General features: G+C 45.4%; 1 protein-coding gene across 1 annotated transcript; it reads right to left on the reverse strand.

Annotated features, from left to right (window-relative positions):
* Nucleotides 1-15,580, reverse strand: syt14a (synaptotagmin XIVa). Its single transcript, XM_076299809.1, has 6 exons — nt 14,851-15,580; nt 13,371-13,589; nt 6,569-6,840; nt 4,759-5,208; nt 4,000-4,186; nt 1-1,101 (listed from the first exon to the last, which is right to left on the reverse strand). Exons 1-6 carry the CDS (start codon nt 15,578-15,580, stop codon nt 788-790), a joined length of 2,172 nt encoding a protein of 723 aa, XP_076155924.1. The 3' UTR covers nt 1-787.
* Between the last annotated feature and the right edge of the window lie 3,720 nt (nt 15,581-19,300).

Here is a 19,300-nt window from a genome sequence, read left to right on the forward strand (position 1 = left end):
TTAAAATGAACATGTGACTTTCGTGCCTGCTGTTCAGTTAAAAATTGATTTTAGAAACTTGGAGCACTGCTGGTGGAATAATGAGAGGTTGGTGTCATGAAGGACAGGCAAGAACTCTATACACTGACAAGTGCAAATATGATGCAAGTCTGTCCTTGAAATGTTTAGATTTGATAAAATTCTTTGACTGGGCTCCATGCGGAGAGAGTGAGACTTGGAGTTCCCACTGGGCTGGGATCTTATTTGCACAGACTAAAGCATGCTGGGTACGTCCCAACACCTGTCCCCTGCCTGCGACTCAAGACTCGAGAGCAAACTCAAACAACTGGCTGCTGCTAATCCCATGGACTTGAAATGACTCATCATCAGGAGCTCAAGCTGCCATCTTTTGCAACACGGTGCAGTCTGAAGGATGCCACACCAGTGACAAAGCTCTCAGGCCCCAGCAATATCAGCACATACTCAGTGCAGTACTAGGACAAAAAAAAAGCACACTTTCTCGAAAAACCTGATACCTTGGCAGGGAGTACGCCATCCATATAACATTGGTTCAAATTCAGTTCAACAACAACAACAACAAAAGTATACATTTAACGAATGAAACTCAAACTCTCAGTTTGCCTCTCAGAACCCTTTTAGAAGCCTGAGCTTGACCTCATATCCCAGAATGCACGGTGGGACAGCTCTGTCTGTCCCTGGGCAGCTCTGAGGCTTGGCCGGGTTGGTCTGCATCACTTGTATCCTTCATACTTACAACCGTCCGTCCTTCCCTCTGTTTGTCTCTCCCCTACGACTCCAACAGACTGTGCCAGTGACAGACCTGCTGCCCTTTGGACTCCTTCATCTGTGTCCAGTGCGTGAGCTCTTCCTCGCCGGAGCTGTTGAGTCCCAGAGAGATCCAGCCGATCATCTCCTTGCGCTTGATGCTGCGCTTGTTGTACACGGACAGGATGAGCGTGACGTCCGAGAGCTGGAAGAGGGCCACTTGGAAGACAAACGTCTCCTTGTAGGTGGGGTTGGGCTGCCCACGGCAGATGGACGTCTTGCACTTGGACATCTCCTGGCCCATGGAGTTCAGCAAGGTCAATTTGACGAACGTGTCTGGGAGAGGGCAAGTGAGGGAGGTAAGAAAGAAGTCCATTAAATGAAAGTCAAAGAGAGCTTCACTGGCTAAATTCAACACCTACATAATCTGAGGTTAGATTGCTATAGAGGTTTGGAGAACTATGGAAAAGTGTATTGTAACTTTATCTCTTGGAAAAAATATGATCACCAAGATTGGTGATAGGAAAACCTCATTGAGTTTAGTGCTTATGTTTGTCCACAAGATATGCACATATTCCTTAGAAATCACTAGTGTACTGAAAAAATATCATGTATATCAATAAATTAATTGACATTTACGTTTTTGACATGTTTGACTATCAGACATTTGTGTAAATTGTATTTTAAATCGTGTGCAAAATGCCTGGTTGGTGTACAATGTAGTTTAATTAATTTCTTATTCATCATAATAAATTGAGATTGAAATATCACATCTGCATGAAAACGTTCAGCATATCTGTCTCTCTTCAGTCTTTTCATTTTCATTCACTCCAACAAACACTCTCTGACCAGATGCTGTAACTCAGCTCAAATGGCAGGAAACTACCTTGCATTCTCCAACGCCTCAGTGAATGCGCAATCCATCGCCGTGACTCCTTTTTGTTTTCGTCTGGGCCTACAAATGTATTTTATGATAATGCAGTCTATTTTCAAAATGTCAGAGTGTGTCAGGGATATGTCAAGGGGCTTTCATAGTGTTGAGAGCCAGATGCTTTCAGAGGCGTATCTGCATGCCTTGAATAAAGTCCCGTTTCACTCTCCTCTCACATAAAGAGACCAGCTGAAACACGCTTGATTTTCATTCACTCGCCAGTGAATAAGAACTGACAGTGGCGCTGTCAGTGCCTAAAGTGGCCGGCGGTAGTAGAACTCTTCCTCCGCCATTGTTTTTGAATAAGCCAGAGTTGGGAGTGCCAATTAATGAGCATGCAAGAGTGGCAGGCTGAATGCAGATGGGGCCAGAAGGATGCTGAAAGCCAGTTCTTGTTTCCTGCCTCAGTTATGTCGTCACACATCTGACGGCAACATCAGTTACTGACATGATGAGAAATTGACTCTAATTATGTATTGGATTGTTGTGCATACATATATATTAGGATTTTTTTCTTTTTTTAAATTGTAAAACTGCAAATATATTGACAGAAAGAATTCAGAGCCACATATTTTATGTGCATACCTTGTTTTGTTTTTGTCATCATGTTTTATTACATACCAGTAGCTCCGACAGTCAAACAGAAAACACTGACCACGCAACACTTTTGAGGTAAATATAAATCAAATTCTAAAAGCGCTGAGATTACATCACCAGACACAGTGACCCCCTGGTATCCACAACACAAGGAAATAAGCCATGTCCTGTAACTAGCCAGCACACTTTGCAAACTAGTGCAGACTGGCTAGTCTACTGAACTGAACCAAAACAAATGACACATGCTACACAAAGACAAGCGATTTCCCCACATTTCCCAGGCAACATCAAAAATGCAAAGCAGCGAGGGGTCTACAAGGAGGCAAGGCGTGAGGGAAATGCAGTGGTAACACACTGATATGGCACACACTAATGTGCATACACAGTATACCATACACGGTAGCACACAGAAACAAGTGGAAAGCTTTACTCATGGATGGCCTATTTGGGAAAAAGCCCTCCAGCTGTTATCTACTTAGCCACTCTAAGGGCTATCGCTAACATAACCATCCATGAGGGAAACTTTACCAATCTACTCCCACTGACAGTGTGAATAATGACAGGAAGAGGTGATAACAGAAACACAGTGAGAGAGAGAGAGAGAGAGAGAGAGAAAGAGAGAGCGATAGATAGAAGAGAGAGAGAGAGTGTGTGTGTGTGATAAGTGTCCAACATTGATAGTTTGGATAGTAGCCAGCAGACACACTTGATCTGCAGAGCTGAGAGACTCACCTCTAATAATATAAACCTGTCCACCTATCAAGTGCTTTAGACAACAGAATAGTCCATCTGACAACAAGGGTTGGGAAGCAGTAAGAGAAACAATGGACCAAGATGTCAGTAACAGGGTGAAAAGTTCAGGGAAGAATATCAGAGCAGACAGCCAGACAAAACAATCAGAGGGGACAAAACAAAGAACAGCAACAAGGAGAGAGAAACCAGGTCAATGACATCACACAAGGCTTCAGAGTGTGTTTTTTGTCAAGATGACTTCATGAAGCTCTCAAGTATGTTCTTTCTCCTCACAAGGCAGGGCAGCAGAGGTGATTGTGGGTAAAAACAGAGGGGAAAGTTTGCAGCATGTTGGTTGTGTTTTAATAGGATGTAATGATCTCAGTCTGTACAGCACTTGCCTGAATGACACAGTGGCTCAGAAGTCAAGTCTCATCATGCACATTCAATATTGTGTCTGTAGCACACCACGTGAAAACACCACATGGCGGACCAAACAGTAACCATGACATGGTTATTTATATCAATATGAATAAGCAAGAGCCACTTGAATGGATGTGCTTGCTCACGTAATGGAATTTTATATCTTAATGTTAGGGTTCAGATGTTGGTTCTGACTGTTAACATCCACTTAGTTCCATCCACTATCCATCCACCATTATTCAAGATGATTACATGTTGCAGTCATGTAATTTTCACCCGAATCATAGACTTCTGTGATGACCTCATCACATGCAGTATATTTGGTGCCAAATAGTCCACAAAACTGTTTAACAGTGGGGTGGAAATACTTCCACCTCTTACCCATTCTTTTTTTTTTAAATCTCAGTTGAGTTGACATTAATCAAAATGTAGAGTTTTAATAGAGCTGTCAAACTAGACTAAACTAGACTGAAAGTTATCTAACTACAATGAAGGAACAGCTTGCACAGCTGTGAGTCGCAGATGACAAGAAACTGCTTTAGCGTACTTACTGGGTGGCTTGTTGGCAGCCAGATTCTTGAAGTGGCTGCCTTTGATGATCTCCACGGAAAGACGGCCAGTGGTGGCATTGTAAACGAGACCCACCAGGATCTCTGGCGAGGAGCCCTGGCCCGCCGACTGGAATGAAGATGCACTCTCGCTGGACATCTCGGAGATGCTGACCTGGGACTCGCTGCCCTGGAAACCAAACACGGGAGGCAAACACACAGGCAGCAGATGTAGGTCATCAGTGGTTTAATTTTCAATATTTAACAGACCTCCGCTTGAGAATTCATTTAAGTATTTATCACAAAGGCTTCTGGCCTATTTGTGACAGGCTAGAGAAAACATAAACATAAACAATCTGTCAGTATAAGTGATTTATTGGGACCTCAAGAAGGAAATTAAAGGAGAAATCCAGCGATTTTTCACATAGATCTCCGTTTCTCAAGACCACCGAGTACTGCCGGTACGAAAAAAACCTAGCTTGAGCTGCGAGTTCCAACAGCTAATGTAGCCAGGCAGCTACAGCGCTACACTCTGGGGGCATGTCCATGAGATCTATGTGAAAAATCGCTGGATTTCTCCTTTAAAACATTGGTAGTATTGCATAGTTCTAAAGAACTAGGTAAAAGGGACTAAAAGTATCCTTCTTATCCTCCTTATAATCAAAGTTTTACAGGCATAATAAAGTTGCCAGAATTGCCTTTCAGTGAGATGATGTGTTTGAAATCTGTTTTCTCCTGGGATCTCATGGGATTGTAACTCACTGGTATAGTGGGACAGGGATCCAGTATGACAGGCACGGACATCTTGCCCTGCAGGTGGAGTTTGGTGAGGTAGAACACCTTCTCGCCCAGCACCTTCTCCTTCTTCATGCGGCGGATGCTGTACAGGCGGAAACGCACGGCGTAGTTGCCGATCATCTCCGTCTCGACATGGCTGAAGCGGAACGTCTCAGTGAACACCGGGCACGGCCCCTTCTGGATGCCCGTCTTGGCCCGCTGCTTCTTGGTGGGCAGAAGCACCAGGTGCACCTGCCAGGAGATGTTGCCCGTGCGCTTGAGGGGAGGGATGTCGGTGACGGACATGACGGTCACCGCGAGCCGCTGGTCCCCTGAGTCATAGTTGAACACCACATCCAGGGTGCCGTACTGGGCCACCGGGTCTGGTTCATAGCCTTTTGGGAGCTGGGCAGCCGACCCACGAGCTGACATGTCCTGAGGGTCAGATTTGCTCTGGTTAGGGGGGTGGGCATTGGGTTAAGCATGCGTATCACAGCATTCCCCTGGTGTCCCAGTTGGAACACGCTAACACAAATAGGATCTCTCATCACTCCTCAACTGTTTTTCTCCTCTGTCCCTCCTTGCACTATCACACACACACACACACACGCACATAAAATGGGTAAAATTGCCACCGCACATTACAGTTGCATTACAGAGCTTGACATTTTTAAAGCTCGTGACCATATGGTTATACAGTGAAATGTATTTTTAATAACTTTTTATGCCACTCCTGTGGCTCCTTTACCAAGCAACAGGAGACTAATGTACTCTTGGTGGTGGCACCAGAGAAAAGAGAGAAAAAAACAGGGAAAATATCACCCAGCTACAGTGCAATATGCTGCATAAATAAACTTTCCCTCTCGGATTTTCATGGCATTTTCCCCTGTTTGAGCACGGTTACCATGGTTTCTGGCACAATGAACTTGATGCACACAGCCTCCCTGCATTTACCTGCACTCGTTTGGCATTGCTTACAATCACAATGATGATGTTCCAGAATGGAATAAAACAACAGTGGTTTACCTTTTTACAACACAGTGACAAAATATGATGAAAATTAATCAACAAGGGTCAAGCTAAATTCCTAAATTCCTTTGCTGTGCACATATTTGTGTAGTGAAACATGATTTCCTATCATTTCCACTCACTGCTCGCTACACATGAGAAGCCCTGAGTTGTGTGGCTGTAAGGAGGACTTGAGGAAAGCTGCTTAACCTTCTGTGCTGTGATGACTACTGAAGCTGCCAGAGAGTACTAATTCATAATGTAGCAGGTTAGTGAATGCAGCAACACACTGAATTATTTAATCAAACTGAACTCGTTGACATGAAACATGTTCAGAGACATGCATAAAAAGGGAAACACTTGCTCAGTAAGTCCTGGTGCCGTGGCACGAAAGGACCTCAGTTGCAGCGGCCACAGTTGTACCGTGCCCTTGTCCAATATGGCAGCTATTCAATACTGATTATATCTTGTATCAGACAAGTGCAGCAGTATGTAATTCTTTCTGATAAACTGAATTATCTATAAATGGAGCAATGCATGCCAATAGCTGTTGACTGAAACACAGTACGCATTAGAAGAGACATGACTCATGATGTCAGAGTCAAGACCTGCATGCATCATTAAGTTAATCAGTATGGTATACGCATATGTGATCATATCAGGACTCTCATAGTTAATGCTATATGATCCTTATATGCAAAACAATACCACCCCTTAATGATATAATTGATGAAGATGTGCGTTTGTGCCAGCTCATCTGGGGCGTAGCTGGTTCTTGCGGCCTCACCTCGGGGCTGAGCACGGCCGTGCTATCGCTGGGCACGTCTTCCTCGTAGCCCTTGTTGAGGTAGCTCTCCGTCTCCTGAGCGCCACTGCCCTCGCTTGGGCACTTGCCGTAGGAGTGGCGCGGGCTGTCGCTGCCGTGGGACAGCTCGCACTTGGTGTCGCCCAGGTCGGAGGGCGTGCAGGACATGCGCGGCGAGCCGTCCTCGTCCTGATAGGGCGGCGGCTGGAGCTCGTCCAGCGGAGGCGTGCGTCTCATCCGCTGGATGCAGTTTGCTGTGAGGACAAACGGGGAGGAGAGAGATTAGTATCTCATTGGAGAAAGTGTACAGCACCATGGGTTAAATGTATAATGGTGACTGTGTGATGAGTAGTCATAAGAGCACTGTATCAGAATTTGGCAGGTGGGCTTTAGTTTGAAACTTCTAAAGCAATCCAACACCTTGTGATAGTATACTTCAAAGAAGGTGTGGTTATTAAATTTGAAAATAGGATACAGCTCTTGTAAGCCCATGGGTATAGCCTTGTCAGTAATGGATTTCATCCTGATCCTGATTTCATTTGCCACCAGACATGTGGCGTCATAAAAAACAAAGTCCAATACCTGTCTGACCCCAAGAGACAGGGATAACATATTGGTGTGATATTCAATAATGTACCATGAGTAATGCTATGTGCTGCACACACAGATCACAAGGACAATATTTCACGTGGTGACAATCCAGCAGATCCACCACAAGTGCTACTCTGAAGTCAGTGAGGACTGAGAAAAGCTACTGCTTATGGGAAGCCTGAAATGAATCACAAAGGCTGAAATACGAATAGAAATCCTTGACTACCATGCCTTACTGTGTCATACGTAATAAGGCTACTGTGACCCAAGAGGCTGTCAAAGCATGCTGTTGTGTCAACCACTCTGAGTTATTGTCTGTAATGACCCTTACTGTCACTCTCTAACTGACGTAACTCACGTAGATCTCACAACAAAGCATGCAGTCTGTTCGGTCTGCACCGTTTCTGTACCCTTGAGTATACGGCTTGTTTTGTCAACAAGTCTCAATTTTGAACCAATTTATTTGACAATAAATCTAGTGCAGCGATTCTTCTGGTGAATGCAAGAGGACAATTTGATGGCAAAATGTCTCATTTGTCAGGAGTGATAATGTATTGAAACCGAAGCAAAACTCAAGAGAAATTTTCTCAGTCTCAATGGATTCTTTTTTGTGAGAGACTAAATAAGGCAACCACTCTCACAATGGTACTCCTAAAAGTTCATGTTAGGACTCTCATTCAAACATGGAGCTCGACCTGCTTAAATAAAACATCAGTGATGCGAGCTGTAAAAAATTAACTAGTGTACATTTAAACCATCCTTATATGATTTTTTCAGTATCTCCCCCTCTAAATGATTCAGCTGCCCCCTAGCCATCACTAAAAATAGTCCTTAAATAAGCTCCCAAAATAGACTTTCAAGTGTAAGTGCAGTCATTTTCATATGGCTCTGGCCTGAATACCACCAGTTTGGATGGTCGTTCCCATCCACAATTCTCCCCATCAACAATGCTCCGCCATGTCGGAGAGATGACCCAACACGCCTCCTGGCATCAGCGAGTACACATGCGAACTGCATTAAGCACGGGTGGTGGAGTGTCACACGCACACACGCACGCACACACACACACACACACGCACACACACACACACACACACACACACACACATATGCTGCAAGGGAACAGTGGAATGTGGTGGTGGCCACAGGAATCTGCTGCCGATCAGGACGGGAGGCACATTAGGTGACCTCATCCCCACGATTATCGTCTGGTCCCCATTAGCACAACCCCACTGGGATTCAGACCAGCACTCATAAACAGGGCCGGCCTCAATGGCTCACAGAGCACTGGCAATAAAAAGCCCCAGCGACAGCAATACTCTGTTTTTATACAGAGCGAGACGTTGTTCTTAATGTCCGCTCTTTCGAGGCCTCCACACTGAGGGTACAATAGCATGAGTAGCAACAACTTGAAGAACTGCACAGCATTCACCACCTTGGCCCTGCCATAAAAGGATTCATTCAAAACACTCCAGTTCTGTGACAAGATATTCAAAACCTACCTCCTTGAATAGGTTTATATGTTTTAGTCCATGATTTACAATAGTGATTCGTGTTGTCCTTGACCTGAGATTGTGGAGTTCAAAGTCAGCACAGGAGGGGTGATGGTGAATTCTGCCCTTGCAAGTATGCTCTCAAACTCAGCGCTAGCACAAGTGCAGCCTCAACTTGATACACCACACTTTTTACCCACATGTAATGACTAAAATGGAGATCTGTGTGGGAAAGGCTTCTTGACGCGAATTTGACTGACACGCAAGGGTAGGATCTGATCAAAAGCGAGACGCCATTTTTGAACCCCGGGCTGTTGTGATCCGAGCCGGGAGCGAGCGCCTCGTTGGCAGGGCCCGCTAATTGGGACTGTCACCGTCGCCCCGTCCCTTGCTGTCACACCGGCTCAGCCTCTCGCTGCCTAACGAGGGGAGGATGACAGGATGAACCCTCCCTCCCCTGCGACAGAGGCATTAATGTTTGACGCCACACTTAAGGAGGACTTCTTCTCATCATTGGCCTCCATATGACACTGTGAGTCGGGCGCGGGAGGAGGTGGGGGGGGGGACCTGCTGGGAGATTTGGGAGGTGCTGCTCGTCCGACGCGATGCTAGTCAGCACTTAAGGGCTGGCAGGGAAAATTACAATACTGCTGTGCAGTACGAACATGAATGACATCTTGACTGCCTCCCATGAGAGTGCACTACAGCCGTGTAACCTTGAGACCTTCTGGTAAAATATTAGTGATAGGTCCTATCTCATGACCTGGTGCTGCAACAACATGAATGACGACTGTATGTGATCCGAGTCTGTGATCTCTCAGTCCTGTCAGCATACTAAACTGAACAGGGAGACGCATAGCAAAGATCTCGCTGCTAACTCCAACAGCACACCTGGGCTCCATAGGAGAGGAGTGGAGGTTGAAAGAGAGCGGTCTGTGAATGTAAACAGAGGCAGACCAGACAAGTCTTTTATCAACCTGTCAACACGGATGTCATCTGTGGCAGGATGCTGTTTGTACTCTGGCTTGTCAAAGGACTCGAGACACTTTGGTGGAAGAAACCACTAGTAACTTACAACAACAAAAACTTTCTGGACCAAAGCAAGACAGAAAATAAACACAAATACTGATGCATCTGAAGCACTGGAGATGCATCAAATCGGGACGGCTGGTCAGTTCTTTTCCCACGACAAGGCGAAGCTTTGTTTCTTTGTTTCAGGCTGCTCAAAACCTCACGTCTCCTGAGTGCTCGTGATGACGCTGAGCCCAGCCTTGGCCTCCCAGCATCTGCAGCAGTCTCCTCATGTATAATACACATGTCCTCGGGCTAAAGCCCCCCAGCTCTCTCTGTTTCTCAACCACTCTCTCTCTCACAAACACAGTCTCTCTTGCTCTCTCTCTCTCTTGCACTCTCTCTGTCTGTATCTCTCTTTCTTGCACTCTCTCTCTGTCTGTCTCTCTCACACACACACACACACACACACACACACACACACACACACACACACACACACACACACACACACACACACACACACACACACACACACACACACACACACACACACACACACACACACACACAGAAAAAGGAAGCATGTGGCAACAAGGCATCACTCTCCCTCTCCCTCCCTTCTCCACTTCCTCTGAATCCCCCTCTCATTCACCCATCCCTCATCTCTTTGACAGCCCCCTTAGTGCGGTTGGAGAGACAGGCAGTGAATTTATCTCATCTTTTCTGACAGGTTCGCGTGGATAAAGACTCCTGCCTCTCTCTGCTGCCTGCCTGCCTATAGCTGGCTGGCTGTCTGGCCCGGGCATACAGCAAGAGGATCATTTCTTTTCTCCTGTTCTTCTGTTCCCACCTGAGACGCACATCCAGCATTTTTCTATAATTCCTTTTTCCCCTTCCTCCCCCTCGATTTACAAATTTACATTTTAAAACAGCCTGAATTGTTTCACATTCAAATGAAGTGCGGTGTGTAGCCCCCCCCCCCCCCTTTTAATCCACACCCTGTCTCATCCTGGCACTGTCCAGACCTGCTTGCTAACCTGATGTCTAGGTTTGGGATGGAGGGGAGATAAAAAAAACTGCAGGAAAATGGCCGCCCAAGCATGACTTTGGCGTCTTCTTTGCTTTCTCCCCTCAGTCAAAGAGAACATGGCTGCCAAAGCATCTCCGGTGACGCGGGGGCAAAAGAACACCGCAGCCCTGCTCTCGCTCTGCTCTCTCTCCAGCCCCTCCTTCTCCATCCACACCCCAGCAGCAGCAGCAGCACCACCCCAGCCCCGCACCCTGCAGCTCTGCCGGCTGGCTCTGACATGAGGAGCCTGGGCAGGGTGCCCGGACCACCGCTCTCTCCAGGGGCGGGAGCTGGCCCCGACCACCTCGGGGCTGTCAGGGAGAAATGGAAACCAGCTTTTGTTTTGCACTGTGTGTTTTGCAGGGGGACACAGTGCTCCCTTCCAGATTCGCTCCACTCTGCACAATGGAAAAACAGAGCGAGTGTGTGTGTGTGTGTGTGTGTGTGTGCGCGTTTCTCAGAAGAGGCATTAAGGGGGAGAAAAAAATATAAATATATGAAAGAAGGTCAGGCCTGTCATGATCTCCCTCTGATGTTCAGTATCAGGTATTCAGTCATAGCTGTATCTGGGTGCCTCATGAAATTAAGATCTGCTCCTCTGCCAGATCAATGCAAAAGCTTTTTTACCCTTTTCCTTTTTTTGGCTAAACTGAGACCAGACTGTACTTGAAACACATCCGGCTGCGTAGCCACAATTTTCAGCTTGGCTTGTTTCGTAGAAGGAGTGAAAGGCTCATAAAAGGGACCGGAGTACAAGCCCAGCACACCTGGCACATATAATCCAGCATGAACAAAGAGCAGTCATCTCTACTTGGTTATGAAGCCCTGCTGACTTATGTGGTGCCAATGTTCAAATCAAAGAAATGTGGACACAAAAAGGTATTCAGATGCTACTAATGCTATTTACCTTATTTATAAATTGGTTCAAGAACAGAGGGTCGTTGTCATCAAAACATGCCCGCTAAGGTCTGTTCAATCTGTATTTTGTGTCTAACTGCCAAAGCCATTACACAGATAAACTCATTCTGACTGCATGTGATCCTAATTGGGCCGTTAATAAACATCAGCACCTGATTAATGGGCTCCTGTCCTGTCCCATCCATCAAATGCCACACCCACTCATCTGTCACTCCGGCATGTTATTGTGAAGAACACACAGTGCATTAATCAAGCACCAGTACGCAGTAATGTAACACACGTCTCAGGCCCAGGAAAGCCATGTGTGGAGCAGCGCTACAGAACTACAGCGCATAAATCAAGACATATTCTCCAGTTAGAGCTCGCACTTTTGGAAAGACCCAGGTGTCCCCCTAGTGGCAGCATATAGTATTTAGATACAAGGTATTTACAAGGTATTTTCCAGACAGTCAGTTTCTTTAACATCACTTGCTTCATAACAACCACAAATCCATTACTCTCAGTCAAAATAGTAAATTTATAAATTGATTTGGTAAGATGCTATTTAACTTATAATTTATTTATGATTTTCTTCTGGTGTTATTTTGGTCTGTCTATACCGTAAGACCAGATGTCTACTTTATTTGGTTCTGACAAACATTCTCTTAGTGCAGACCTGTCTCGGATTAGTATGGGGTCATATTCGGTTTACTCATGCCATACCCAATCACCAGTTTCTAGAACACATGCACTGCAGGGATTTGAATGATCACAGGGTGGCTGGATGCATTTTCGATTTATCTCATAAAATTAATTCTCCATGAGAATCCTATCTAAACAACACGTGTGGCACCTCTGAGAATACTTTTACACTTTCATAAAAGCAGCAGCTTCAAAATGAATGTGACAGACTGCACAGGATTAGTGTGATTTGGCCGGGGGCACAGGGAAGCTCAATTGCAGAACTGAACAGCTTGTGGAGGCATCTTTAAACACAGGGAAGGGAGGCTCTCTGTAGGAGACACAATCCAGCCCGTCAGGAGGGGAAGGTGAGCTGGCGTTATGACTGGAGAAGCACCGGGTGTAGATTACAAGGCTAAAGAGCAATGGAGGATCTGTGTCTTTCCAAAAATACATATAGCATCTTTCCTCAGTAAATGAGGATGTATTGACTGATCTTTTTTTCCTACAATGCAAACATTTCATTGCATTTCAGTTGGGACGTTTGAAACAGTTTGGTGTAAATCAACTTATCTTCTTATTGCATGTTCTTTTGAAAGGCTGTCCTGAGTGGTCACTAAAGACTTCACAGTTGTGACCCAGATTAAAATATTGTATGTTATAGGGTCTGTAAAGATATAGAGTAAAAGGAAACTATTCTGCTCAGATGTAATGATGGTATACTATTAAGAAGGTAAACACTGTTCTTAGCATTGGCTATATATAGTTGCATGGTGGGAGAAGCGAGACCCTCAAGGGGCATGACACAGTTTGTAAACAAACTCCAGTCAGACATGACACAGTGTGAAGTAAACACAAAAGTTTTTTTTATCTTTCCACAAATATAAAGACAGCTCATTATCTATGAAACAAATCAATGAACTATTTTTATTTATTCTACCGATTGTTCATCCTCTACTGAAGTTTCACACTCTGACCCTTTGGAGGAAGGGTTGACCACTGAATCCTCCCTCCATTAACTCTGCATTAGAAAACTCACCGTCCTCGGCCGAGGCCTCGCTGCTGTAGCCATCGTACTCAGCGGCCAGGGGGCTGTACTTCTGACGCGTCTCCCAGCCATAGCCCTTCGGGTGGCGGGCATCGGCTGCACCCCCACGCAGCCCCTGGGAGCGACTCACGGCCTCCTGGTACTTCCCAATCACCTCGTCCTCGCTGTCTGACGATGAGCCATGGAAGTCCCCATCTGCAAAGCTCTTATCTGGGAGCAACACACAGGGATGGGAAGAGAGGATACAGAAATCAGTGACATGTGAGTCACTTTGTCACAGTTATCCTATTCAGGCCAAATGCAGCCACACTTGGGTTTGTTTGTTTTTTCTAATATGACAATGGTAAGAAATTAGATGGAAAAGTACAGTTGATGACCTATAGTCTGCAAACTAAAACTGGACACAAGAAGAAGAAAACCTGACCAACTGCACTTCAATCTGTTCACCACTAGGGTTCAGCAGAGTTCCTTCTAGACATGAGACTGACTCCCAAAGTTTTCCAGCTGATTAACGAAGTGAGCAGACACACACAGAAAGCCCAGATTACAACACCTATTTTACTGTTGACTCTACTGTACTTTCTCTGAGCAATCATTATATCAGTATAGAAATTGTTTGTATATTTTTATTGAACAGTTTTTTTTACATAAATAACACGTTTGTTGCTGGTTCTAGATGGCTTCTTAGGTGTTTTATCTGATGCATACAATTCCAAATTAAGCAGCACAGAAAATAAAAAATGACCCAATAAAATCAGACGTGCTCCGCAAACAAGGCACTGGCTAAGGCAGAGAGCACACCACACCTGCATACATTTTCATGACGGATTAGAGACACTCTGTCTGCCATCCTAGGGCCCCTCCAGAAGTGTACATATCGTGAACACATTGTCCACCAGAAACCTAAGCCCCTGTTTATCTGTGGCGTGGGCAGAGCTTATCGGTCACCCAAGAGCGACAGATGAAAAGCCCAGGAGTTTTTTTTTAAATACTTTTTTTCCTCATCACAGAGTAGCTTTTTCTAGGCCCTTTCTAGGGGACTTTGCGAGGGAGTTGAGCATTGGTACACGGGCAGGTCTAGGCAAATTTAATTCACATCCTGGTCATTTGTTTCAGTCAGCACCAGTATATAATCTTCACCCACTATGCCCCATGAATGAACATTAATCACTGACTTCTGCTATGCTAGATACAGTATGCCAGATAATGCTAAGCCATGCCAAACAATGTCTCTCTGTATACATCAGATACAGCAGGAAAGGTTGACAGGAGCATGCATTGGCACAGTGGGTGAGATCCTGCATGCTAATCTCTCAGCTGGAAGTGAAGGGAAGAGACATGCAGCCGGTTGAGAAGACCAGAGCGGAGATGACAGATCCAGGGTGGAAGTCAGAGCAGATTAGGCCAGTTGACAGACACTGGCAAGACAAGAGAAGCAGATCACAGAGCAGTCGGGCACTCAGTTCCTCACCTGGTCCCCTGGCACTGCCTCGCTTTGGCCTACCCTTGGAGCTGGATGAGAGGCGTTTGATGATCTTCTCCTGGGTCTTCTTCATTTTAGCCAAGTCCTCTTCTTTCTTGGGCCTACCTGTTTTCAAATCTTCTTGGGAAAGTGAACTCTTGTTGACAACTGATGATCCTTGAGGTGTCCGGAAGCTTTTGTTATTGTCTGAGCGGTTTATTTCTTCAGAGCTGGTCTTTCCTGCCTTTTGTGAAACACTGTCCTTCTCTTTGAGACCATCAGGAGTTTGGGACAGGTCACTCCCCGTAGAGAAAGTCTCTGTGGACAGGTCCGTGCCTGTCCCATAGTCTGTGGTGTAAGCCTCAGCGTTGCGGCTGGACTGGCTCAACGAAGTCTTGCTGTTGAATGAGGCCTTCTGCCTCAGCTGGCCTTGCCCAGGCATGGAGCCTCCCTCCTGGGCTGATACCACCGTGTGTGGGTGGGGCTCTAGGGAGGCCTCCAGGGCAGCCGCTTGCTTCGCTGCAGCCTCTTTCTCAGCCGCCTCCATCTTCCACAGCCTCTCCTGCTCCTTGACCTGCACCTTGTGGATGACGGTGTTGACCTGCTCAGCTAGCTCGCCACTGACGCTGTAAGTGACATCGCCGATGGCAAAGGCCAGGTCGTCCACCTTCTCCGAGACGGAGTCCAAGATGGAGGAGATAGAGGGTAAGCTCTGCTGCAGGCTCTTGAGGAAGGCCATGATGACTTGGGGAAAGGCCTTAACTCCGCCTGGCGGGAGGACTCCCTGGATCAGATGTACAGTATGATGGACTGAAAGAAACTCTCCTGAATCAAATGGGAGATTGTCTTGATGGATTCCCATTCAGTACACACATGGGTCTATGTGGGAAAAAGACAGCCAGCTAGGAGTTTAAAAAGTAAATGCACTTGCCAAGCTCAGCAAGGTCCTTTCAATTCAAAGGTGTCACAAGGATGGATAAAAAATAAGTACAATCTTACACAAATCCTTTACTTCCCATACACAAGTTAGCATGCCAAAGAGGCCTACGCCATCAAATCCCATCCCAGAAGAACTGTGTGCTTTGATAAAAGACCTACACCATCAAATCCCATCCCAGAAGAACTGTGTGCTTTGATAAAAGACCTACACCATCAAATCCCATCTCAGAAGAACTGTGTGCTTTGATAAAATCCATATACATTTACCAAAAGGTTATCACAGGCAGATCTCCATTAGCACACTTTAATGAAGGACACTGCCATATCTAATCACTACTTTTGGACAGTGTGTTCTCTATTTTAGTCCCTGTCTCTCAATATAAGCCCTAGTCCCAGTCATTCATCCCCGCTGGGGGAAGGGGAGTCTCGCTGGACAGTGTCCAAAAAAGCACTGGGTCTCATCTACATGCAGACGGGAGCCAGTCACTGGCCACTGCAGCCTATGCTCTAAGACCTGGTCGGACACACGGATTAAAGTTGAGTGGTCGGTCACCAGTTGTGCGACGACATGTTGAAAAGCTGGATGCTAGCACTGATGCTCCTGGGAAGAATTTGAGTACTTTTCACCAAGTATAAATCATGAAGTGTCTTGAGTCAAACGCTGCTTTCTGACAGAGTGAGATACAGAGGGACAGCTGAGAGGCTCAGAAGTCTGTGACACTTGCTTAGGCTTAACACTTTATCTTAACACACAAACTTAACACTTTATCTGTGCCAATGCAGTCGCTTGAACACATTTATAATGCCGCAGTGGCGAGGGACAATCCGTCCTGTTTTTCCAGATCGACTCCTCTATGGCACAGCCCAACGACTGCACTGCACTGGATAGTGGCCCACTCCTGACTAATGCTATGCAAATCCAGCGCAGACATTTGGAAAACTCTGAATTATACACAAGATACCATCTGTGTTTCCTGACACTATCATATTTATAGCACCAACTGTGTGCTTCACAATGTCGAGGCAATCACTATGTATTCTCTACTGATTTGTTAGTTCTCCTGCACTGTGGTGTGTTTACAATCAATATGCTCCATATGAAAACTAAACACTGTGGAACAATACTGACTGACTGTGCCTTGCATTCAAGCTGTCAACTCCACATACATAAAGACAGAGAATCCATATGTTTACTTGGGAGAGAAATTGAAAGGTTAGCTCCTCTTTTGTGGCCTGGTTTTGTATTGAACTGACACCAACCCTGTTTCTAAACTCACATTGTTTTTGATTATAAGGACCTATGGCAGTGGACTGGATAAAAGCACTCTCATTTACGTGACAGTTCTCAGCATACCTGTGTTTAATTCTTACTAAGGCCTACTACTAGAAAACCCAAAAGATTAAAAACATATGTTTCATATGGCAATGTATTCTGAACTGAGATATCTTAACATTTTTGCATGATGGCATGTTGCGCACAGCGTTGGTTTTGCATGTCCAGAAGGAAAACACAGTTACGTCTACCTACAGTTCGCAATGAGCTCGTGAAAATGCTCCAGTGGCTGAGAGCGGTCTCAAGTGTTCACCCAGAGGTGTTACATGAGCCGTCATGATTCATTATTGACCATATCGGTTTGCCCTGGTGTCTGACCCCTGTGATCAATCACAGAAGTTCAGCTCACCCTTAGCTTTGCTTTGCTTAGTTATGGATAGATTGATAGAGACAGGGACACAGTCCCTCTTGTACTTCAGAACCTTTTCTTTGGCAACTAAAGCTAACTAGGGTTTTACACTGGCCAAACAGATTAAGCTACACACTACTGGCGTGTCCATGAGCATTTCACTGATTTCTTTACAGAAGTGCAAGATTTAATCTTTTAAAATACAGCTGCAATGCATGACAGATTTAATTGGACAGAGTGATAAGCCTATAGAACTGTGCTAGTAGGTATTTGTGTACGTGTCTGAGTGAGTGAGTGAGTGAGTGTGTGTATGCATGAGTGTGTGTGTGTGTATGTGTGTGTGTGTGTATGTGTGTGTGTGTGTGTGTGTGTGTGTGTGTGTAGGCATGTGTGTGCCTGTCTGTCATTGCCAAAAGTCTAGGACAAGCACGCCCCGGCAGCTAATTTGATACCCTTTGGAGAATGCTGATTACAGCTCGATTACATCGCGTCTGAGACGCTGGCAGGCATTAGGTGGCCTTATCCCATTCTGGGCCATCACTGAGAACAAGCCTTCAGCCAACCATAGCTGGCTCTGATTTCAAGTGACAAGTCAGACTTTCAGTTAAGAACAAAACAACAACAGACAGATAGACAGAAAATGAAACAAACTGCCAAAAACCCTGAAGTAAATTCAACTGACAGTTTCTGAGGAAGAAGAATGTCCATGGCTTGTGATATCTTTTGGACACATATCAAAGAAAAATACACATATAGTGGGAGAAGCTGTATTATTGTGGTCAGCTTCATAGCCTCTGTGGGATGAACTTCAATGTTTGGCCTTAGTCACATATAATTACACACTTCTTTCATGACATGCTCACCTTGCAATTCCTTGCTTTTCTTGAAGTCATCAAGGCACGGCAGAGGCCCAGCGGTCTCTAAGGACAGCTTGTTGTTGAGGTATAAAAAGAGCAGGATCATGAGGATGATGAAGACCCCGATGGCTGTCAGGAACCCCAGAGCTTCAGGAGACACTGCACAGACAAGGACAACGCAATGAGGAACTGAAATGGCCTCAGCAACATGTATTACAGCATCCATTGAAAAAACCTTGAAGCAACAGTATGCAGCAATTTGGCACTTTTTGAAGTAGGCAACTGGGCTACTACCAGGCTGAGACCTTATGTGCACTACAAAGAGCTCTATTCTGGGACTTAACACCCTGTTACTCTAAGTACCGACTGCACTGTTGCTTGTGTTGGCACAGTTTTTGCATATCTTTGAGGTAGTTAATTGCACACAATGTTGATGTCAGCATGTCAACACATGAGAACAGCATGTGGACTTTGTTGTAGACTCAGGGTCACTTGTTGAAATGCAGCCATCTATGATTAATGTGTTCTTACACATGAAGTGTTCCTGATGACTGACTGCCATTCGTAATGAGTCAAACTGTCACACCAAGAAACTGACAGCACAGGCTCCTCTGGCCCTAAACAGGGTGTTGGGGTGTCGACACTCTTGCCAGTCTAAGGTCACGTCATGGCTATGTACTGTCTGAATGACTGAGCAATTAAAAACAAGATGGCGACTTTTAATCAACACACTGTTGATGCTATGATTCAGCAATACTACGTATGCTTCTAAGGAACTCAAAGCAGCATAAGAATGGTTTACTATTTGTGTGGATTAGTTAGCTGTTCACTAATAACCTTTATGAGAATAAAAATTCCACAGCCATCCAACACTTCTAATGAGAAAACTATGAAAGCATAATTCTCAGTCTACTGAATAGATTAGAAAATCATGTTCATCACATACTTTCCAGGTCACACCAATTTATTCATCCCTTTCCA

The sequence above is a fragment of the Alosa pseudoharengus genome, unplaced genomic scaffold, assembly GCF_046254945.1.
Source record: "Alosa pseudoharengus isolate Yale_2024_CS ecotype anadromous, Long Island Sound unplaced genomic scaffold, YU_APseudo_1.1 YU_APseudo_1.1_scf_22, whole genome shotgun sequence".
Taxonomy (NCBI): domain Eukaryota; kingdom Metazoa; phylum Chordata; class Actinopteri; order Clupeiformes; family Clupeidae; genus Alosa; species Alosa pseudoharengus.

What these genes read in the sequence shown, in the direction of transcription:
- syt14a (XM_076299809.1), bottom strand. Translation starts at nt 15,580, where the DNA reads ATGGCCTTCCTCAAGAGCCTGCAGCAGAGCTTACCCTCTATCTCCTCC. An exon ending in CGAGGCCTCGGCCGAGGACG is followed by an intron (nt 6,841 to 13,370) that starts GTGAGTTTTCTA and finishes TTGTCCTCACAG; the next exon opens with CAAACTGCATCCAGCGGATG. An exon ending in CGGCCGTGCTCAGCCCCGAG is followed by an intron (nt 5,209 to 6,568) that starts GTGAGGCCGCAA and finishes TCTGACCCTCAG; the next exon opens with GACATGTCAGCTCGTGGGTC.